The sequence below is a fragment of the Plecotus auritus genome, assembly GCF_963455305.1.
Source record: "Plecotus auritus genome assembly, chromosome: 4".
NCBI lineage: Eukaryota > Metazoa > Chordata > Mammalia > Chiroptera > Vespertilionidae > Plecotus > Plecotus auritus.
The window spans coordinates 170,117,785-170,142,419 of record NC_137775.1 but is presented as its reverse complement, the minus strand read 5'-3'; the positions used below and the strand labels follow the sequence as shown (position 1 = coordinate 170,142,419).

At 38.5% G+C, this 24,635-nt stretch overlaps 1 protein-coding gene across 1 annotated transcript; it reads left to right on the top strand.

The window, feature by feature from the left end:
* Positions 1-141: 141 nt before the first annotated feature.
* Positions 142-7,251, top strand: NDUFA4 (NDUFA4 mitochondrial complex associated). Its single transcript, XM_080666884.1, has 4 exons — positions 142-631; positions 1,592-1,680; positions 2,388-2,448; positions 7,033-7,251. The coding sequence occupies exons 1-4, from the start codon at positions 590-592 to the stop codon at positions 7,087-7,089; spliced, it is 249 nt and encodes an 82-aa protein (XP_080523010.1). The 5' UTR covers positions 142-589; the 3' UTR covers positions 7,090-7,251.
* The last annotated feature ends 17,384 nt before the right edge of the window (positions 7,252-24,635 follow it).

Sequence of the window (24,635 nt, the reverse complement as noted above, 5' to 3'; positions counted from 1 at the left end):
TTTTTAAACCGCAGTCCGTGACCTCAGCCGCAAGAGACGCGACCTGCCCTGCAGGCGCCCGGCGCTCAGGGGCTGCAGGCGCCGTTCTGCTCCCTCTGCGGCGGTCACGGTCTCCCGGCGCGCGCCCGGCACGCGCGTCCCAGAGTCTCGGTGCGCAGACCCGGCGGCGGGCGCCGCGCGAGAGGACCCTGCGGCCTGGGCGCGCGCCGGTCCGTCCGCCGGCCTCCTCCGTTGCTTCACGCGTGGCTTCCTGAGAAAGTGCCTGTCTAATCGATACAAGTGTTCCAGTTTTGACGGAAAACATTACCCTTTGGGAATATACATTGCACAGGCATAAGAATGCTTCCCTTTGAGTGGACGCTGAAGGTCTGGTCAGTTTAGAGCAGCCGCGTGAGGCACTGGGGGAGGCAGGCACTGTTATGGACAGCCGCATCCGGGCCTCCTGCCGCAGGGTGCCCTCCGAGCCAGGGGTCCTTCAGGTAGGAGGTCCTGGGTGACTTTGGGCGTCCGCTCCTCTTTGGTGCACTGAGTACCTGCTGCCGGCGCTGCGTGTTTGTTTTTCCCTGCTTCCGTGCCCTCAGCCGCAACCATGCTCCGCCAGATCCTCAGCCAGGCCAAGAAGCATCCCAGCGTAAGTTCGTGACCCCTTCCTAGAGGCCTGTCCTGTGTGGGACTGCGGCGGCCTCAGTCCCCGGCAGCTTCCTCCCTGATAGCCACCTTCGTTCCTTGAGGCTGGACCTGGCCTCACTTTGCCCTGTCCTGCTGGTCACTCCAGGCTCTTGGTCTCTGACCTTCCACGCTGTGCATTGTGGGTTTTTTTGGGGGGCTGGCCGGCTGAAGGTGACGGATACCTTGGAGGAAAGTAAACGAGTGAGTGTTGGAATAAGCTGGCGGCCCCGCCTTCTTGCAGGTTGCGCGGACTAAGAGGGATGGTTGTGTGCTGTGTGGATTGGAGACCAGTGAGGCTTAGGTTACCCATTGTTTTGTGCTCTCTGTTAAGGATCTTGTTCCCACTGCATTGCGTCACCAGGCCTTGTGGCAAATAGGAGGGCCTAGGATCTTGGAATCCTCAGCTTGTCTTGACGCCTTGACATTTTGGGGAGTTGGATAACGCAGAGTTTAATTGCAGTTAAATTATTTTGAATCTCATTCCCCGCCCCCCCCCCCCCCCCCGCACATCAACGTACTGTGGTTTAAAAACTCAATTACGCAGTCTTTAATCGTTATCCTAAATCAAGTTGGTAGCAATATGTTTTCAGAGGCTATGCTTAAAACTAATGTTTGTATCGGTGTGTTGCTGTTTGCTCATTCCAGCTGTTTAGTGTGTTTTTCATAACGTATATATCGAGGCAAGCTTAAGTAATTTGTCAAGAGCTTGTTTTTCAAGCTGGGAAATAAGGGAGCTGGGAAATTTATTAGGAATGATGTATAAAGAGGTGAAGTAGACCACATATTTTTAAACACGGAATTGAAAAGTAGCCATTTGAAATTTGGGAATCAACCTGTAGAAACTGCTGTAGCCTTTCCATTATCAGTGTCTAGGTATTTGAAGATGACTGTTAATTCTTGTCTATTTTGTGTTTGATTCCAGTTGATCCCCCTCTTCATATTTATCGGAGCTGGGGGTACTGGAGCACTGCTGTATGTCACACGGCTGGCATTGTTCAATCCAGATGTCTGGTAAGTACTTAAAAACGTTTGGAACTTCGATGGTTTATTCATCTGGTTTGGGAGTCACAGTCTTTCTGGGGAGGCAGCCTGAAGTAATAGAAAGAACCTGAGTTTTGGGGCCATACAGTAAGTTCAGATCGCAGTTCTGCAGTTGTAATTTTCTTGCTTCATGAGATCATCTAAATTTCTCTGAGTCTCATTTTCTCATTGGTAGAGGAGAACTGCTAATACCTATCTTGTAATGTAAAGATTGAGGTAATTGTTTCTGTAAGATGCTTAATCAGGGTTGCTGGTACATGTAAATGCTTTTTGCCTGCTTTCCCACAATAACATGGTGTTTTGTTGTTGTTTTTTTGGTTGGTTTGTTGAAGTTGGAAAACAACAGGCAAGGAAAAAAGATGGATTCATTGTTATTTTATGCATTTTTCTATATAACATTTCATTGATGAAATAGAAAACAGCCAAGTATAAAGTTTCCTGTGCCAGGGATAGGGACAAGGACAACTGTCCCAAGAGGCTCTGTGTTTACCTTATATCTAATTGATAATATGTGATTGTTTATCATAGATCCAATCACCATTTCAACTTTATTATGAAAACAACACCATACTTCACCTAATAATAAATGAGATCTATTCAAAACATTAGATTTTAAAGAAGTAGGAAAACATTTTAAGTAGTTTTTATTGCTATAACGATTATGTCTTATTTTTTAGTTGGGACAGAAAGAATAACCCAGAACCCTGGAACAAACTGGGTCCCAATGAGCAATACAAGGTAAGCTACAAAATTGTTTCAGAATTGCTGGAAAGTGTGTTTTAGTAAATTTTCTCATGGAGTAGTTGTTTTTGAAATTGGATGTACAACCAAAATTTAATTATAAAGAACTTTGAAGAGCTGCTAGATTGTTTTGTGAAATTAAAATGGCATATTTTTCTAATAAGTATTTTTTGCTAAGGATTTTATTCACAGACTGGACTCTGGATGTGAAATTAAAATAATATCTCAATTCTACTGATTTGATGAAGAAAGAAGCGATAGTATAGCTCTTGTTTACCATTTTCATATATCTTCGTCTAGTGTAGTTTTTTTCAAGTTTCAGTGTACGTAGGTACCATCTGGAGAATTTGTGAAAACAGATTCTTTAGCTCCACCCCCAGAGATTCTGATTCAGCTGCTCTGGTGTGGTGATGGAGAATATTCATTTCTAACAAGGTTTCTGGTGATGCTGACAGTGCTGATCCATGAACCATGCTTTGAGTAGCACTAATCTAGTGGATGTTTTCATTAGCTGTTCTTCCTTGTTGGTGTGGTTGAAATATTTCATGTGAAGATTAGTAGGAACAAATGGAAGTCATGGAAATTTTACCATGAACCTTCTAGATAAACTTAAGATTTTTTCTGAAGAGTGGTCTAAAGAATGATTTCATGGACTGAGACCATTTACTTACTTTTTTGAGATATAATTGACATATAATATTGTGTAAGTTTGTACGTGTTAATTTGATGCATTGATATATTGCAATATGATTACAGTAGCGTTAACTAACACTTTTATGACATCACGCAATTATCATTTCTTTTGCGTTGAGGACAATTAAGATCTAGTTTCTTAGCAACTTTGAAATTTATAATATAGTTGACTGTAATCACTATGTTGAGCCTTAGGTCTCCAGAACTTACTTATCAACTAGTTTCAAGTTTATACCCTTAAACATCTTCCAGTTCTTCCACCTTTTAGAGACCACCATTCTACTCTGTTTTTATATGTTCAGTTTTTTAGATTTCACATGTAAGTGATATCATATAGTGTTTGTCTTTCTCTGACTTATCTCGCTAAGTATAATGCCCTCAGGGTCCATATGTCCTTGCAAATCTGAGACCATTTATTGATTCCCCAAACATAACCTTCCTTATGAGTTAAATTTTTGTATATGAAAACAAAACCTTGCAATGTCAAAATAACAAAATGAAAAGCCCAACAGTTTTATTAGGGTATAATTTTCATACCATACAATTTACCTATTTAAAGTATATAACTCACCCATGCACTTTCTGCTATACCAGACTGCTTCATCAAAAGAGAAATAGCAGTTTGCTTAAGCGTTTTCAAGAAGAGGTACTCTGACCAGTGTGTGTCTAAAACCCCTTAGGACCGTGGTCGGCAAACTGCGGCTCGCAAGCCACATGTGGCTCTTTGGCCCCTTGAGTGTGGCTCTTCCATAAAATACCATGGCCTGGGCGAGTCTATTTTGAAGAAGTGGCGTTAGAAGAAGTTTAAATTTAAAAAATTTGGCTCTCAAAAGAAATTTCAATCGCTGTACTGTTGATATTTGGCTCTGTTGACTAATGAGTTTGTGGACCACTGCCTTAGGAGATAAACCTTCATAATGGAGGTGGATACTATCATTACTGATAGCTGCAACCTTTAAGCTAATTATCACCCTTTGCTGATTCTAAGTTTTGCACTGGGACTTCAGATTATAATTTGGCTTCCAAATCTCTTAAAAAGATCTCCCTTCAAGGAACAAATAGGAATGCATCGGTGGAGCTGAAGTGAGCCATCTGATCTGTGTATTAAATTTTGCCTCAATAAAGTGGTAAACAGGCATCATGTTTTATTTTTCTCTCTTACGAATTGTTTAAATCAAGTCCATTCTAGAGAAAATTGTGTCACACTCAATACAGTTTTAAAAAAGAAAACAAAAAAACACAGGTATTGATCCTTCCACCAAAGAATATATTGGAGTCTCTGGGTATGTGTAGTTCATAAAGCTCCCCAGGTGATTCTGATAATGAAGCCAGTTGCCAACGTTCTGGGACACGATAACCCATGCCAGTATGAGGCCATGTAAGTTTGGAAATGGAACATTGCTACAACAGAAAGCTAATGTGTGTAGCATAGAATGGGCTGTGAGTGGCTGTGACACTGATATTAGAAACTGGAAAGATGAATCATAAATGGCAAAATACTTGGTAAAATGTCACCTGCTGTACTTGGAAGGTGGAGCACATACCTGAAGAGCTGCAATAGAAAGATTTTGGAAAGCAGGATATTAGTGTGCTATTATTGCTAGCTATATTTGCCAAGAGATGAGCATGTAGAAGAATAGGATGATTTGCAAGAATAAATAAAAGGGGACCAGTACAGAAACTAGAGAGCTGAGAATGAACAAAGCCTACTACTGTTTCCAAACCCAAACAATGAGGTAGACTAGATTATTCTGTCATTCACTACCCTTCACCTAAGAGAATTTGTTTTTCTGGTGCACCTACATTAGGGTTGGCAACAGGACTTACTCTGGCAAATCGTGAGGGGCAGTGTGATATCTGCCACTTCTGAACCAGTGTGTGGTTGCTCCCATTGCTGTTTTCCATTTATCATGAAACCACAGTTGACAGCTAAGGATTACTAGGATTTGAATGAGGAGAACATTGGGGCAGTCAGTTTGTAAGTGATATGAAATGTGAGGGATTTAAAATAAACCATTATTGTTATAAACCACAGGTTACTTGTTCCACTTTACAATCTAGCAAATGCTAACTAATACAAACCAGAGAGGGTACTAAAATGGGATTTAAGCATCAAAGGCCCAGCAACACTTCTCAGTTGAATAAAACAGCCAAAACCAAGATCAATATGTTGTGCCTTCCCAACTGTTTCAAAGACCTTCATGGTAGCCACCATTAAATTGAGAAAAAGAATGGCGACATGGAAGCTGAAAAATAAAGCAGACTTGGAAATTTCTTCAACAGCATTTTGATACTGGCACATGGAACCAAATAGAAGCCTGCTTAGTTTTGAGAAAATTGGCAACAATACCATGAACTTTCCACTCTGCATGGGTGTGGGACCTTGATCCTGCTTATTCAGTGTTTGGCAACTTGGTCTTCAATTGCCTCTTTCATAAAGTAAGAATGAGTATGGTTGTGATAATTACGATAAATAAAGCATTCTTCCTACAGTGCCTGGTTTCTATTAAAAGAGCCCAACAAAAGTTTATTTTCTTCTTAATATATAACCTGCAGTTCCTTTTATAAATGATCCTGTAATATTTTGTTAGGGATAACACAGTTTTGTTTAACTCATTATCTCGGTTCAGTTGCTTCATAAGAGAATATGTCAAAACAAAGAAAACTTTTTAGGGCTCATTCATACTTTTCTGTTTATGAAAATCTATGTATCTCAAGGAAAAGCTTTACTACATGGGAATTTTTTTTTAAAGAAGTCAAATAAGAATATTTCATTTAGATTAAAAAAAGTTAGGGTATGTTTGGAGAAATAAAGCAAAGAGCTTGAAGAAATAATGGATACAGATTTATGAGCTTGCTTAAAATCCCTGAAGAACATGTTAATAATTCTGTAATTTGGTTTTTCTGGGGTTTATGTAATTATAGCACAACTCTTCAGTGTTTTGGGCACAAGAATGAGTAAACTCAAGATTATAGCCTTATTTTGGCTTACTTACAAATTCTAATGTTTACTCAGTGTGGAGCAGTTGACAACTAAAACCATTAAAAAGAAAAGTTATTGAGAGAGGCAGGTTTTTTTTTTAAGCAGTCATAGTAAGATTTCTAAAATTAACTGAATATAATTATAAAATTTCCAAATATACAGTATTTAAATACAGTATTATTTAAAAGCAAAAACACAGTACTATTTAAAAGTTTTTGTAACAGAGGTGGTCAGGGGTCAGTTTGATATTGATGCAGTCTGTGTTAGGAAAGTAATAGAAAAAAAAGCCATCAAGGCAAACCAATTTCTGTCGAAAAAGTTATGTAAACCATACAACAAAACATTACCATATTACTAGTTTATCTTGGTTGCTCTGAATCTCTCCTATCTAACTTAAAAACTTTGCTAACCAAAGTAGGGATGATAATGCTTAGTATCCTTCTGTTGGAGATTCATCTGTATACTTAGTGGATATGGAAGTAAAAATTTAAGAATTGGAAGTATGTATCATAAGGAAATCTTATCCCCTAGGAAACAATTTCTTATGGCTTCTGAATAATAGATTATACTAATACTGCTCTTCTGTGGTAGACTGAATATTTTGACCTTACAAAATCATTATTAAAGAACTGGAGTTTTAGTGTCTTTGAATGACTTTCACATTACATTGTTAAAGGCCTGGGGAGGGGGCAGGAGCAGGGAGCGGGGTAGTGGGGTCAGTGGGTGGGGGGGAAAAGGAGATCTGTAATACTTTCAACAATAAAGTTAAATTTAAAAACATTCTTAAGAAAAAAATCATGTCTGTTATCTTTACTATAGAAAGCTGAATAAGAATAATTCTAAAACTTCTGTACCATCTCTGTGTATTTGATAGATTATGTAAAATATCTTTTTTCTTTTTCAAGTTCTACGCAGTGAATGTAGATTACAGCAAACTGAAGAAAGAAGGTCCAGACTTCTAAATGAAATCTTTCACTATAAAGCTGCTTAAAATGAAGGTCTTCCAGAAGCCATCCGCACAATTTTCCACTTAACCAGGAAATATTCCCCTCCAAATGCACAAAATCATGTTGGTGTATTGTGTTGGGGTTTACACTGATCAATAAATATTTGAAACTTGATAAGTCTCACTATTTTGTTGTTGTTAATCCTCACCCAAGGATATTTTTTTTCCATTGATTTTTAGAGAGATTGGAGAGAGAGAGAGAGAGAAACATCAATGGGAGAGAAACACATCAATTGGTTGCCTCCTACACACACCCTAATTGGGACAGGGGATTGAGCCCACAACCAAGATACCCTTCAGTTCATGGGCCAATGCCTAACCACTGAGCAACCGGCTAGGACTGTCTCACTATTTAATGCTGAAAATATTCTCTGAATTTTATTACTAGGGTATGGAAAATATTAGAATTGAAGGGATTTCTTGAGTTTGTATATCCTATATAATAAAAAGAGCTAATATGCTAATTAGACCCAACAGCAGAAGGACTGTCCAGATGATTGTCTGGATGAAGCCGGGGCTGCAAGGGCCAGGGCAAGCCCCTTGTATGAATTTTGTGCATTGGGCCTCTAGTATGTGTAAAATTTGAAAATAAGACTTTAAGTTGCTCAATAAAACATTTTTATTTTGTGTATAGGCCATAACTTCACTAGAGCATAATAACTGCAACTGGAAGTTATACAAAGGCAGATTGGGATAAATATTTACGCTTCTTTGGCAAAATGGAAACCTGGATATCTGTACTGGCTGATATCAAAGCTGCGCAATTGTTAATGTTTACCATGGCATTCTCTGCTGAAGATTGTGAAGGTTATCAGTCACTGTGGTCTAACGGGATTTTAGTTGGATCTGAGTCTATCACTGCTAACCATGGAGCTAGTGGCCAAGAACAGATCTTGGGAATTTCTCCTGACTCTTGGCAGGTTTTCAAAAGCCAAGAAGTGTATTAGTAGTAATTTTCAGGTGGGGAAAATGTGCAAGCGTTATCTTTTTCAAACTGGGCGAATTGGAATTCAGTTGAAGAAAATGTTAATATGTATATTGACATTACCTGTTATGCGGCTTAGACCTTTTAGCCAAGTCTGAAATTATCCAATGAGCAGAACATTTCAATGGTGGCTATTCAAGAATTAGCCACATCTTATATATCAAGTTTTCAAATAGGTGTGTGTTTGTGAGTCATTATACCATAGAACATTTTGGATTTTACTATATAAACTAGTAGCCCTGCGCATGAATCTGTGCGCCAGTAGCTCGCTGCCACCCTCCAGTAACTCTTTGCCCACTGCCCTGCCCTCCTGTAGCTCCCCCCCTTCACCCCCCCTCATAGCTTGTTGCCCTGCCCCCTCCTGTAGCTCTCTGCTGCCCGTTTGTAGCTTGCTGTCTCACCCTCCTGCTGATCCGTGATCCGGTCGTTACGCGGTTGGTCATTAGGCTTCATGGCGTAATGACCATTTGCATATTACGTCTTTATTATATAGGATATTTTGTTAGTAAGAGCACATTGTACATGTCAGGAACTGAACTAAATGTTTGAATTGACATGGATTATCTCAAATACTTACACATTTTATTTTTAAAGTTAAGAAAACTAAGATGTAGGTGAATTAAATTGCTTCTCTTATTCAAATGTGGATATTTGAACCTAGGTAGTCTTGAATCTATAGTGTAGAGTACATTTCAGTTACTTTAAGCTCCTGTGTCTCTTGCATAATTTCAGCCCCTAGAGCAGTGCTTCTCAACCTTTCTAATGCCGCGACCCTTTAATACAGTTCCTCATGTTGTGGTGACCCCCAACCATAAAATTTTCGTTGCTACTTCATAACTAATTTTGCTACTGTTAATGAATCATAATGTAAATACCTTGTTTTCCGATGGTCTTAGGCTCTACAGCAGCGGCTCTCAACCTGTGGGTCGCGACCCACAGGTTGAGAACCGCTAGCAGGGTCACCTAAGACCATCGGAAAACACAGATATTTACATTACGATTCATAACGGTAGCAAAATTACAGTTATGAAGTAGCAACGAAAATAATTTTATGGTTGGGGGTCACCACAACATGAGGAACTGTATTAAAGGGTCGCGGCATTAGAAAGGTTGGGAACTACTGTTCTAGAGCATAGTTTCCCAACCTTGCTGCTATTGACTTTCTAAGGCAGATAATTTATAGTGGCCTGTCTGCATTTTAGCATATTAGCAGCAACCATGTCCTCTACCACTAAAGGCCAGTAGCATTCCTCTCCTCCCCTTTCAGGTTATGAAAATAAAAAATGCCTCCAGGTATTGCTAAATGTCCCCTGGTGGGCAAAATTGCCCCTGTTGATAACTTTTCTAGACACATTGGTACAAATGACCTCAATGTTTAAAACTGTCTAAAGACATGGTGGCCAAAGTTATAGGTATGCAAGTAATTGATAAACATTTTATTTATTTAAAACTAAGCAGTTCCAAATAAGTGCTACGTTTCTAAAGGAATTAGTAGTAACATTTTCTAGTATTGAAGATAATTGTATGGATCCTTAAAGGTTCTTAAACTTTAATAGCATCCCCTTTGTGTTCAGTAATCCTGGAATTTCCTATGTAAGGATGAATGTTAAATTTGGCATGAAATGTAGTTTTGAAGGAACTGAGAACCTATTACAACTATTCAAGAAACTACAATGGCAATTAAGTAGATTGTCACTTAGGAATGCATCAGGTGTCAATGATACCAGGAAAGATAACTTGCTCTTTCTTTTCCTCCTTAAGTGAATTTGTTTAAAATTGTACTTTTAGTGTGCTTATTTAATCAGACAACAATGCTTTGTCTGTTCCTATCTTAATGAGGTCACCAGGCAAAGCTGCATTTAAATACAGATATCTTGGGTTAGTATTTATGTGTATTTGTAAAGTTACAGTTTTAAGAATTTATAAATGCTTCCCTGTAGGTACTTGGGAAAAAAAACAAGCAAAAATTATACTAATTTTTACTTTCAGGCTTATTAACCTTCACTCAGGTTTTATACTGTTATTCCACTAAAAATGCTTCTGTTAAGGTCAGTCTATCGAACCAATTCTCTTTGTCCCAACCGTAACAGTTGACACAGCTCCTTGAAACATTTCATTTTCATCCCTTGTTCTGCCATACTGTCTCTTTTTTTTTTTTTTACATCACTGTCTTTTCTACTTAGTCTCTTGGTGGTACACTTTCATCTTTGGACCTTTTCACTATCTACAGTCTCTTCACCCAGTCACGTATCTTCAAATACCATGCTTTAGATGTCCAAGGTTAATTTTCAGACCAGGTCTTTTTCCATATGTATATGTATATGTTTACACACACAACACACACACATTATATATCTCTGTTTACTTTTCCATGTGGATGTCTAATGGTATCTTAAATTTAACATGTCCAATCCTGAACTTGTGAACGTCTCAATCACCACATCTACAATTTTAAGTCCCACTGTTTCCAATCATATCAGTTTATAGGAACACCATTCTTGAAGTAATTCAGTCCATTATCTTTGAAATCTTTATTTTATTAACTTGAAAAAATTCTTCTTTTTTTGTTTATTAACTTTTTAAAACACCCTATATCCGGTCAATAAATGAATAAGTCATATTTATTAAATCAGTTCATGTTTGCTCTATGTTTAAAATATACCTAGAATCTCACTGTTTTTAACACACAATTTCTCTATCATTATCTTGGTCTTAAGCCATTCACCAGGATTATTAAAATAATCTATTAGCTGATCTCCCTGTGTACAATATACTCTCAACACAGTAGCCAAAATGATCTTTAATACATAAGTCCCAATATGACATTTCTTTCCTTAAAACCCACCAACATTTCCCCATTACATTTTATTTTTCAACTATAAGATAAAGTTTTTATTTTTTTATTTTAATTTTTATTGATTTCAGAGAGTAAGGGAGAGAGGGGGGGGGGGAACATCAATGATGAGAGATAATCATTGACCTGCTGCCTCTTGCCCATCTCACACTGGGGATCAAGCTGCAACCCAGGCATAGGCCCTTGACTGGAAGCCAATTGGGACCCTTCAGTCCGTAGGCCAACGCTGTATCCACTGAGCCAAAGCAGCCCGGATGAGAAAGTTTATTTAGAAAGTCACAGAGATGGAAGGGATCCCTAGAAGAAATAGATTTAGAAAACAAATTACAGAGGCAAAAGAAGAGGCCCTTGGACCTTAAAAGAGAGAGGGTAAAGGTAACCCACCTAGAGGGAAGAGGAGGAGAATAGGAAAGGTGGTGTGTTCCAGGAGGGAGAGCACCAACATTTCCCCCTTTTAATCAATAAACTTTCTGACTCCACTTTGTACTATCCTCCACTTGCTCACACACCTCAACTGACTGGATTTCCTTAATCTTTCACAAATAGAAGCATATTCCTGTCTCACAGCTTTGCCCTTGCCTGGCTTGGCATTCTCTTCCCCAAGTATTATTGGCATGGCTCACTCTCTCATAAGTATTTTTCTAGTTTTTGCTCCAATGATGCCTTCCATGTCCAAAAGTACACATCCTGCTTCACCCTCATTTTTATCTGCTTTTCCTTCTTTGTTTTTCACCTTAGTACTTATTACCATCAATCAAAATCTTGATGAATCATTTTGTGAATATCGACAAACTGATTCTAAAATTTATATGGAGATGGAAAAAGACCCAGAAAAGCCAACACAATATTGAAGGAGAAGAGCAAAGTTGGAACACTAACACTATCCATCTTCAAGACTTACTATAAAGCTACAGTAATCAAGACATTGTGGTTCTGGCAAAATAGTAAAGAAATAGATTAATGGAACAGACTAGAGAGCCCCCCAAAAAGTTGCATGCAGCCACTTTGGAAAACAGCATGATGGATTTCTTACAAAACTAAACATACTGTTACGTAGAATCAAGCAATTATGCTTCGTGGTATTTACACAGAGGAGCCGAAAACTTGTGCCCCCACAAAACTTTACATGGGTGCTTATTGCAGCTTTATTCATAATTTTCAAAACTTGGAAGCCAGCAAGATGTCTTCCAGTAGGTGAATGGATAAGTAAATGGTGGTACATCTGGACAGTTGAATACTATTCAGCACTATCAAGCCATGAAAACACTTGGAGGAACCTTGAAGACATATTACTAAGTGAAAGAACCCAATTTGAAAAGGCTTCATACTGTATGGTTCTGACCATATGACATTCTGGAAAAGGCAAAATTATGGAGATAGTAAAAAGTTCAGTGGTTGTCAGTAGTTGGGAACTGGGTGGCAAAGGGTTGAGTAAAAAATAAAATCATAATAGAAAAGAAGGTTAAAAATTGTTTAGAATGTGAATTCCAGAGAGTCCGCAATTCTTTTCTCCCTTGGACCTCTAATAACACATTGCCATCTATAATAATAAAAGCGTATTATGCTAATTAGACCGGACGAAGCTGGGGCTGTGAGGGAAGCCCGGGTCCTGGGTGCCAGAGAGAAGCCGGTGCTGGCGGCCGGGGGAAGGAAGGCCTACTCTTACACAAATCTTGTGCATTGGACCTCTAGTAGTTTTAATATTTATGATGGCTACAAAAGCTTTATGCATAAATCTACTTCCCCATTTCACATGTATTGAGGACAGCACTGAAGTTTTCTGTGTATCTATGAGAACAGGTCCTACCTATCTATGTCTGGTTTGCTCATCATTATTTATCTCTAGGGCCTGAAAGTGTCTACAATTAATAGGCCCACAAGTATTCATTGATTCAATACTTAGAACATAATGTGATTGCAGAGGGTTTTGATTTATAGACACTTTCTCAGTATAATTTAATTTATAGATGGTAGTTGAATTTTGAATAAATGTTTAGAATAAAAAATGCAAGTGCTTACAGGTTATTAAAATGAAAATAAAATGCAGTGAAATGTTTTTTTATAAACACTGAAGAGATCATATATAAAACAGTGTTAAAATCACTGTTGAAAAACCCTAATTAGTGGCAATTGTTTACCATGTTGACACCTTATATGACATTTCTAGATGGAAACTATTAATTTGAATTACTCTAGAAAAATAATGTATATAGGCATTTGTAGTTTATCATTGTAATATGGTGATATACCCCCTCTTTTTTATTAGAATCCTACAGTGCCTAACAGTCATGAGTAAATTTATAAACTTGTTTTTCATATTGAAGCAAAATGATTATGAGCATGAGATGCCCTCTTCTTCTTCTTTTTTTTTTTTTGTTAATTCTCACCTGGAGATATTTTTACTATTCATTTTTAGAAAGAGTAGAAGGGAGAGATAGAGACAGAGAGAGAAACATCGATGTGAGAGAGACACATTGATTGGTTGCCTCCCGCATGTGCCTCTACCAGACTGGGCATCCAGCCTGCAGCTGAGGTACGTGCCCTTGACCAGCATCAAACCCAGCAGCCTTCAGTCCATGGGCTGACGCTCTGTTCACTGAGCCAAACCCCCTAGGACAGTGCCCTCTTCTAGTTTCCTCACTGCAGACAAAAAAATGCAGAAGGCCTAATAAATAATGAGAATAAATTACTCCATGGAGAAATAACAACTAGATGCCTATTATTAATTTTTAGGTCCATAAACAAATAAGAATATTAGATCATATTACTTGGTCGTATTGTTACAAAAATAATTTTAATTCTAGTTTTGAACTTAACTTTCAAATAAATATAATTTGGGGGTTCAAATAAATGTTGTTTTCAGTAGAAGAAAATGAGCATAGTATTTTCTGGATACCAACATATAGACATGATCAAAGATCATAAATAGTTGCAAGAAATACAGTGCTATTTATTTATTAAAATGCAGTGAGAATTAGTTCACCAGAAAGAAAACAAAAAGACATTTGAGCTAATTTATATTGCTTCTTAAGAGTACACACCTAATAAAACATTGTGTTAGGAAAGAAATGCTTGGAAAGCAAAGTACATGGAAATACATTAAATACTCAGACTGCTAGGGATAAAAAAACAAAGCTTCAGGAATTAAGAGGATTAATTTTGCTCGTGCTTCTGTAATGGGTAGGAAAGGGAGAGAAGGGAGCTCTTGTTTCAATGTACAAAGCTATTTACATGGGTTATCTCACTTTTTATCCTCACACTAGAGGCCCGGTGCATGAAATTCTTGCACTCGGGGAGAGGGGTTCCCTCAGCCTGGCCTGCATCCTCTCACAGTCCAGGAGCCCTTGGAGGGTGTCCGACTGACAGCTTATGCCTGTCACCGCCGCTGCGCTCACTGATCATGAGCCTGGCTTATGGCTGAGTGGCGCTTCCCCTGTGGGAGCTCACTGACCACTAGGGGACAGCTCCTGCATTGAGCATCTGCCCTCTGGTGGTCAGTGCGCATCATAGTGACCGGCCATTCTGCCATCAGGCCGAAACCGGCTCTCCGACATCCCTCAAGGGGTCCTGGATTACGAGAGGGCAAAGGCTGAGGGACCCCACTAGTGCATGATTGGGGCTGGGGAGGAACGCAGGAAGTTGACCAGCTGGGAGGGACCAGGGTGTGTCTGGCCAATCTGGCTCAGTCCCAATGGGCGGGATCCCAGCAGCAAGCTAACCTACCAGTTGGAGCATCTGCCCCCTGGTGGTCAGTGCATGTCATAGCGAGGGGTTGAGCAGTCTTAGCATATTATAGCATATTACACTTTGGTTGAACCACCAACTGGACGACTGGACACTTAGCATATCAGGTTTTTATTATATAGGATCAGTGCTGTTGGGCTGCTATTATTTTACTCACTTCCATATAGAAAAAACAAAGGGCAAAGAGGCTGGTTGAATAAGTGATTCAAAGTCACACTACTATCTTATTAGAGCAGGTATTTGAATTCAAATCTACATGGCTCAAAAGTTCATTTTCTTTCCAATATACCATGCCTGTTGTCAAATTCTACTTGCAACTATGCTCGTCAGGGCAGCTCATGAAAAGTGCCAGTAATTTTGAGTCCTAAAGCCGTTTACAAAATGATTTGTCTTTACAAACCTGTAAACCTAGTGGGAGTGGCTTAACCTTGCCTTAACTGTAGCTAGCTCTTTTCATTGCCTTTGGGTTATTTTTATTTTAACAGATGAAGAATCTGGAGTATTGAGGTTAAGTAGATTACCTCTGGTTACACAGAACACAAATTGCTGAAATGGGATTTGAAATCTGGCAGGGTAACTCCAGAGCACACATGTTTAACCACTGTGCTAAAATGCCAGGCCTCACGGAGAAGGAACTACATAATCCCTCCTCCCTACCACAGGTTTCATTACCTCCTGGTGATTTATACTGTGGACAGGTGGCTGGGGATAAAGGATAAAACTTAAATGCAAGTTTTTAAGTTCCCTTCTGTTTCATGGCTCATACTTGCTCTTGGTATATGTTATGTGAGGGAGGGAAAGAAGTATATTTGAGTAGTGATAAATAGGGATATAAGGTATAAGGTTTATAGCATAGTGTATGTAAGCTGGTAGTAAGAGATAAGACTGAAAATGTGTGTTGAGGACAGACCAAGAAAAGAAGAAAAGATAAGATTGAATTTTATATGGTAGTAGAAGAGGAATATTTATGATAGACATAATCAGAGGTTTGCTTTTGGAATATCAATCTGGTATAACTGTATAAGAGAGAGGAGATATTGAAATCAGGAACTTTAACTAAAGACCATTTAAAAAATTACACTACATATATTTATAGGGAAATATTAATTATTAAAATAGATAAATCCCCATATCTTAGTCAATTTGGGCTCCCATAACAAAATGGCATAGACTCCCCTGACTGTGTGGCTCAGTGGGTTAAAGCATTAGTGCCCTCATAAAGTGAGATATAAAGAGAGTTTTCTTCACTCTCATCTCTCTCTCTCTCTCTCTCTCTCTCTCTCTCTCTCTCTCTCTCTCTCTCTCTTTCTCTCTCTCTCTGCCATTTGATAACATAGAAAGAAGGTTACAAGTTAGGAAAAGTGTTTTCACCAGAAATAGCCACACAGGCACATTAATCTCAAACATCTAGCCTCCAGAACTGTGAGAAAATAAACTTCTGTTGATTAAGCCACCCAGTCCATGGTATTTTTTTTAAATCCTCACCTGAGATTATGTTTTCATTGATATGAAGGGAGAGAGAGAGAAACATTGATGTAAGAGAGAAACATCGATTGATTGCCTCCAATACATGCTCCAACTGGGGATCACATTCACCACCTAGATATGTACCCTGACCTTTACTTTATTCTGGTAATATAAATATTTTTATTCAGTAAGTGATAATATCTGTTTTTTTTGTTTTACAAAGAACAATCTGATTGCTCTTTGGAGAATGGATGAAGAGTACAAGAGCGAAGGCAAGGAGCCTAGTTGGGACCTCTTCTAACAATTTTGGTGAGACACAATGAATCTTGGATTAGTTAGTGGCAATGGGGTTGGAGAGAAGAGAATGGATTTTAGATATAACATGGAAATAGCAGCAATAGGACTTGATGATGGATGCAAGGGGGAAGGAGAGAAGGATTAAGGAAGAACTCTATAGTTTTTGGCTTGAGCAACTTGAGTGGATGTACCCTTTACTGACCTAAGGAAAACTTGGAAAGAAATAAGATCTATGAGAAAATAAAAGATTTCTGCTTGGATAGATAGTTTGATATACTTGTTGGACATCCAAGTGTTTGTATTAAATAAGCACTTGGACATGTGTGAGTCTGGATACCTGGAGAAAAGGTTGGGCTGGAGATACACATTTCTGGTTATCAGCATATTGATGGTATTTAAAGGTAGAGTGGTGGTTAAGAACATATAGGGATTCCTCTTGTTTGGGGTTCTCTGCTCTTCCTGAACTTGTAAGTCTATTTCTTTCACCAGGTAGGGGAAGTTTTCTGTCATTTCTTCAAATAGGTTTTCAATATCTTGCTCCCTCTCTTCTTCTGGCACCCCCATAATTTGGATGTTGGTACACTTTGAAGTTGTCCCAGAGGCTCCTTACACTATCTTCATATTTTTGGATTCTTTTTTCTTTTTGCTCTTCTGGTTGGATGTTTTCAAAAGAGGACCACACCAAGACACATCATAATTAAAATGCCAAGGGCAAAAGACAAAGAGAGAATCTTAAAAGCAGCAAGAGAAAAACAGTTAGTTATCTACAAGGGAGTACCCATATGACTGTCAGCTGATTTCTCAACAGAAACTATGCAGGCCAGAAGGGAGTGGCAAGAAATATTCAAAGTGATGAATAGCAAGAAGCTACAACCAAGATTACTCTACCCAGCAAAGCTATCATTTAGAATTGAAGGTCAGATAAAGAGCTTCACAGACAAGAAAAAGCTAAAGGAGTTCATCACAACCAAACCAGTATTATATGAAATACTGAAGGGTATTCTTTAAGATGAGGAAGAAGAAAAAGGTAAAGATAAATTATGAACAACAAAGTGACAACAAATACATATCTATCAACAAGTGAATCTAAAAATCAAATGGATAAAAAATCTGATGAACAGAATAAACTGGTGAATGTAATAGAATAAGAGTCATGGAAATGGAGCGGACTGACAGTTCTCGGGGGGAAGGGGATGTGTGGGGTGCGGGAAGAGATTAGACAAAGATCTTATATGCATGTATGCAGTACCTATGGACGAGGACAGTGGGGTGGCGAGGGCCTGGGGTGGGCGTGGGAACCGGGTGGAAGGGAGCTATGGGGGGAAAAAAGAGAGACATCTGTAATAATCTGAACAATAAAGATTTTAAAAAAGGTACATATAGGGAGGAGGTGAAAATACAGAAGAAGGTTCTGGATAGATCTGGTGGCACTTCAACATTTAGAGATTTTGTAGAGGAGGCAGAACAGGAAAGAAGACTGAGATGAGGCTCAGAGAGACATAATGTACTAGAATGGACATGAAGTGGGGAGACTGTTCCAAGAAGTGGTGGTGGTGGTTAATTGAGCTTTTGCTGTTGAAAAGTTCAATAAGTAGAGGACAGAAAATAGCCACCCAATTTGGCAACCTGTAGACTGCAACAAGAGCAATCTCTATGGAGTAGGTTGAGGAATGAGTGGAAAACGAGGAAATGGAGAAACAGAGTGTAGATAAAGATCTCCAGGCATAACTAATCAGATTAACTATAAACAGCTGTGACATAATTAAATTGCAGCTTAATATACCAGACTAAATAGAAAATTTACCAGTTTATAATTATATTACCTATCTCTAGATAGAAATTAACCGAAGGTGATAGTGAGCATAGAACCGAGAAAGGAGACACTAAAGTCCAGGAATCTAGTAGTCCAACAGACTCAAAGGGAGTGTGACAGTGAACCTGGAGGGAAGAACTGTTGTTACCACAGAGCTGACTTTGATGAAGAGCTAGGATTCTTCACATATTACTGCTGGTGGAACAAAATTTCCTCAAAGTTAACAATCTCTCTTCACGTTGATTTATGCCTACAAGACAACCTTTTACCATATAAAAACTCCAAAATGCAATATTTATTTAGACCAGAGCAGTGGTCGGCAAACTCATTAGTCAATAGAGCCAAATATCAACAGTACAACGATTGAAATTTCTTTTGAGAGCCAAATTTTTAAAACTTAAACTTCTTCTAATGCCACTTCTTCAAAATAGACTGGCCCAGGCCGTGGTATTTTGTGGAAGAGCCACACTCAAGGGGCCAAAGAGCCGCATGTGGCTTGTGAGCCGCAGTTTGCCGACCACGGGACCAGAGGATCATTCAACTCTTTTTTTTTTTTTTTTGTATACTGGCACCAAGAAATATTTTGTTGGAAAACAAAATTCTCTTCAAGGAAGGATTGAGACTCAAGATTAGATCTGAGAATTGGAAATATTTTGCTACTTAACATTTTTGTTTTATTTTATTTATTTGTTTGTTTTTCCAGTTGTTTTGTTGGAGAATGTGGGCAAATATCTGCTACCTAACTTTATAGTTAAGTGAATTAGTAGCCATTGGGACTAACTTTATAAAACCATCCTATCTAATAAAAGAGTAATATGCAAATTGACTGTCACTCCAAGACACAAGATGGCCACCTCCATCTGATCAAAGATGGCTGTCCCCATGTGGACACAAGATGGCTACCACAGATGGCCTGCAGGGGAGAGCAGTTGTGGGAGGTTAGGGGTGACCAGGACAGCAGAGGAGGGAGTTGGGGGAGACCAGGCCACAAGGGAGGGCAGTTGGGGGGGACCCAGGCCTGCAGGGGAAGGCAGTTGGGGGGTCCCAGGCCTTCAGGGGAAGGCAGTTGGGGGGGACCAGGCCTGCAGGGGAGGACAGTTGTGGGTGATCAGGCCAGCAGGGAGGGCAGTTAGGGGTGACCGGGCCAGCAGAGTAGGGCAGTTGGGGGAGTCCAGGCCAGCAGGGGAGGGCAGTTGAGAGCCAGCAGTCCTGGATTGTGAGGGGGATGTCCCACCGCCCGTTTAGGCCCAATCCCATTGGATTGGGCCTAAACGGGCGGTGGGACATCCCTGGAGGGGTCCCAGATTGGAGAAGGTGCAGGCTGGGCTGAGGGACACCCCCCCCCCACTGTGCATGAATTTCATGCACCGGGCCTCTAGTATTCAATATGACACTAGGGATCTGTTATAAAACCATGTTAACTGAAAAGGAGAAAGGAGCAGCCCATGTAACATTTACTTCGTTATTTTTTATTATTTTAACATTCCAATGAGATTTTAATATAGATGTATACAGATCATGTCATTAATTTACTTTATTAAATTCTTTAGCATTTTATTAAACTATGTTTGTTTCTGATACTTTATATAGGATAAAAATTCAACTATACTTACTATGTAAATTAGTCCCAAAACAATTTGGTTGTTACCTTCAGCTATAAACAGATATGAGAAATTCAAGCTGATTTGGGAAATTATTTAATCAGTGAGAGACAAAATGTGTGCAAATGAAAATGAAATGTCATATTATACAAATCAATTTCAAGCTGAAATACAATTTGAGCTTCCCATAAATATTAACAATGCAAAGTCATTTTTATATTTATATAAAAATATATTTATATTTATATCACACTATGATATCATTTTCAAGGATATGTTAATGTGAGTTACAGAAAATGAAATTCAAGTTGTATAACTTACCAGAATGAAACTTAGAAAGAAGAAACCACAAGTTTGTATATTTTCCTTCATTTAGGTTTATTGCATATTGGTGAAGCTGGAGGGAGTCGCTGTGTTTCTGACTATATGACTCATATTCTTTTGCTATTATATTCCTGCTGCCTCCCATAATATTCTCAAATTAATTTAAGAACATTTTGGAGAACTATATGACTAATAAAGAAAATACAATTTTACTTCAGATTAATTCTATTCTTTCAAATGGAAATTTCATATGATTTTTTTTCAGAGTACATTTAAAAATCCCAGTAGATGATTTAACAAGATGTTTTGACTTAAATTTTCCCTAGGAATGTTGGAAACTTTGGTACATTTGATAGAAAAAGATAAAAAAAAGTTGTCCATCAAATCTAGTAGCTTCCCCCCTCCCCACCCCACCCGTTTTAAAATCCAGACTAAAAAAAGAGCTAACTAATACTATCCATATCCGTGGCTATGATGATGCCACTATCATCACTATGGTGACCTGCACAGGCCACAGTTATTTTCGGAGGTTTATTCAGTCTTACAGCCAGGCATGAGTGACCCTCAGCTTAGCACTCATGGATGCAGCTTTTATGGTTATAAAATGTTACACAGGCATATTGGATAATACAAAAACCAACTAGCATTTCAGACCACTTCTTTTCTTTCTCTATTATTGGGATCTTAGTGTAACTATTTTAAAATGTTTTGCTATTGCATTTAACATATTATTTATTAACATATGTGAAAAATTCCACAGTTTTGGAGTTTTTTAAACATAATTTTTAATAGTCACAAATATACCATTGTAAGAGTTCTCAAAATTTATTTAAGTAATCCCTGATTCTTGGACATTTAGGTTATTTTTGTCACTTCTTCCTTTGAAGTGCTTTTGTGTCAGGATTTTAATTGAGCAGGTGAAGGGATTAAAGAATTGGACTCTTGAAAGGCGTCAGATGTGGGCAAACAAATTGAGGTGTGAAAGAATCTATTGCATGTGCAGACATTGTCATTAGCCCTGTTATAGCCCAGGTTCTTACTCAGGCCTAGGTGTGGGGACATCATAGAACAGTGGCACCAATTACATGTAATTTTTTTTTTTTTTTTTTTACTTACGTGCTTCTGAAACAACACATGGAGTAATTTAAATTCAGTAAAACCGTAACTTTATTGTTTCAAATTCTGCCATGCTACTAATGGCTGCCAGAGGGCAGCAGAAGCCAGGAGCTGGCAAGAAAAGCAATCCCTTAAACAGGCTGAAGAGGTTCTGCCCAGGCCTGAGGAGCCATCTGTTCAGGATTGAGACAGGAGATTAGGTTCAAGAAGTCTGTGATACAGGTCTGTTTAGTAACTTGACAGAATAAAGAAGTTACAAGAGTGCTAAAAGGCTTAGGTACTCAACCGGCACTCACCTTGTGGAGGATTGAAACAAACAAATGAAGACTAGGAAGAATCACCAAGTTTAAGCCAAAAACCATGGGTGACCAGGCTATCCATTTGAAGGAGAAGTTAGAATTAAAGTTGTGGTAAAGTTTGAAGTGCACGTATCAGGGAAGCAAGATGTCTGTATGTGAGCGAAGGATGTCAGAGGCCCATGACAACGTGGCTCTGACTTCATCTGAGCAGATGGTCCATTGGAAAAGGCCACATGTGAGGGCAACAAATGAGTAGATGATGGGGCATAAGAACCTATGCCGTGGTCGGCAAACTGTGGCTCGCGAGCCACGTGCGGCTCTTTGGCTCCTTGAGTGTGGCTCTTCCACAAAATACTTCGGCTGGGGCGAGTCTATTTGGAAGAAGTGGCGTTAGAAGAAGTTTAAGTTTAAAAAATTTGGCTCTCAAAAGAAATTTCAATCGTTGTGCTGTTGATATTTGGCTCTGTTGACTAATGAGTTTGCCGACCACTGACCTATAGGAAGAGGTAACATTTTAGTAAGACTATTTCTAACTTATGGTGGAAGAAAAAACATTCAGCAGGTATCTTGAGAGCTAGATTTAAATGTAGACACTAACTGGTGAGCAGATCACTTTCCTTCGTTGGGCTTCTGATTTCTCATGGATAAGTTGTGGGGGCAGGGTTTGGACTGGATGAATTCTAAGATACCTAGAATATCTGAAATACTGGGGCTGGAGTAATTGGTGATTAATTTAATCAAAACCATCACCCAGTTATACTATGTAGATAGAGTGAGAGGACAGTCTAGCATCAGTCTTTCCTTTCTTTGTTCTTAATGAATTGCATAATTTGCTAGCCAGAGAGTGTTCCAATCTTATCATTTCTTGTTTGTACTTAGAGGAACAGAAGCTAGACTATTGGATGTTTCATACTGCACATTCATGTAAAAAAAAAAAAAAAAAAGAAGCAGCAAGGTTTCCCAGGATGAGTTGATCCTGTTTTAAATAAACTGGTATGTATGTTTGTGAAATATTTAAAGAAATTGTAAAAGAATGCACACACAAAAATCACTGAAGTTCACACTCTTCAGATGTTGACACATGGAGTCATAGGGTTAGGAAAATTTTAAAGGATCTTTGGGATATTTTAGATTTTTAAAATCAGCTTATATTTTTGAATTCTAAAGTATTATTAGATAATGGTAAACACATTGTAAAAATGTTTATCATCTCCTTTTCCCTATCACTGTATGATTACAGACATTTTTTCCCCAAATTTTCTTTTTTTTTTTTTTAATCCTCCACCCGAGGATATTTTTCCATTAGTTCTCAGAGAGTGGAAAAGAGAGGGAAAGACAGAGAAACATTGATATGAGAGAAACACATAGATTGGTTGCCTCCTGCATGAGCCCTGACGAGGGCCCGGGCAGGGGAGGAGCCTGCAACCCAGGTACGTGCATTTGAATAGAATTGAACCCAGGACCCTTCAGTCCACAGGCTGACACTATCCACTGAGCCAAATTGGCTAGGGCTCAAATTTCTTTTAAATGTATTTGTAACTGTGTTTTAAATTAGGAGTTATTCTTGTTTGAATTTTATACCTTTATGGAAAAATTTAGTAAGTAGGTAAATCTAAGGAGGGTGTTTATAGTTATTAGAGTACAAGCATTTTTAAAAACCTACTCTCTTGTGAGTAGACAAGGGAGAAAGTAAAATGTAGGCCTTTGAAATTATCAAGCAACTTTAAAGCAGCTTAGAAATAAAATCTGATCTGCTTTTCATCTAATTTTATACAAAAATTCAAAAATATTAAAAATGATGCATAGCTAAACTGATTTTTAAAGTGGAAATGTGGCCCTAACCGGTTTGGCTCAGTGGATAGAGCGTCGGCCTGTGGACTGTAGGGTCCCAGGTTCGATTCTGGTCAAGGGCATGTACCTTGGTTGCAGGTATATACCCAGTGGGGAGTGTGCAGGAGGCAGCTGATTGATGTTTCTCTCTCATCGATGTTTCTAACTCTCTATCCCTCTCCCTTCCTCTCTGTAAAAAATCAATAAAATATATTTTTTTAAAAAAAGTGGAAATGTATCATCAACATTGTCTGGTATACTGCCAAGAGCTCTTTTAATTATTTTTTCTCTAGTGATTCAATATTTTGAAATAGTTTGTCTAATTTCCCCCAACAAAAGCATTCCTTAAATTATAATTAGATTTAGCCCTAACTCTATCAGTGGATAAAGCTCAGGTTCGATTCCCGGTCAAGGGCATGTACCTTGGTTGCAGGCTCAATCCCTGGCCCTAGTCAGAGTATGTACAAGAGGCAACCAATTAATGTGCCTCTCTCACATTGATGTTTCTCTTTCTCTGTCTCTCCCCATCCCTTCCACTCTCTCTAAAAAATATCCTCAGATGAGGATTAAAAAAAGTTATAATTGAATTTTTTATTTAAAATTAATGAGAAACACATACAACTACTATTCTCTTTAGCATGAATTCAGCAATGACACCATCCTGAGATGATAAATTTCAATCAAATAAAAAAAAAATCCTACTGTTTAGTGCAGACTCACTATGAGCACATACATTGATTCTATTATAGTTTAAAATATTGAACAAAAGCTCCAGGACTCCTATGGACTCTGGGAGCTACTTTTCCTTACCTCTCTCAATTTTCAGGTAAGTAATTCAGTCAGTTGCTTAGAGTCACAATGATACCCATCCAGTGCTCTATCTACAATGCTGGATGTTCCTTTTCTTTAGGATTAATCATTACAGCTTATGATAATGAATAAAGTTAATACTTATCCAAAAAATTAACCTAGAAATTTGGGTTGATTGTTCTTTTGTTTTTTCTTAGATGACATTTAACTGAACAAATCTAACTTTAGGTGGCATCTCAGGTCACAGATTCAAGGAACTAAGTTCTGTATATTTCCTGGAAAATAAGTTCCAAGGTAATGTCCTTTATGTTGTTTTCTTTATAGAATCCTTCAAGAATAAGTGTTGAGCCCGGCCAGCATGG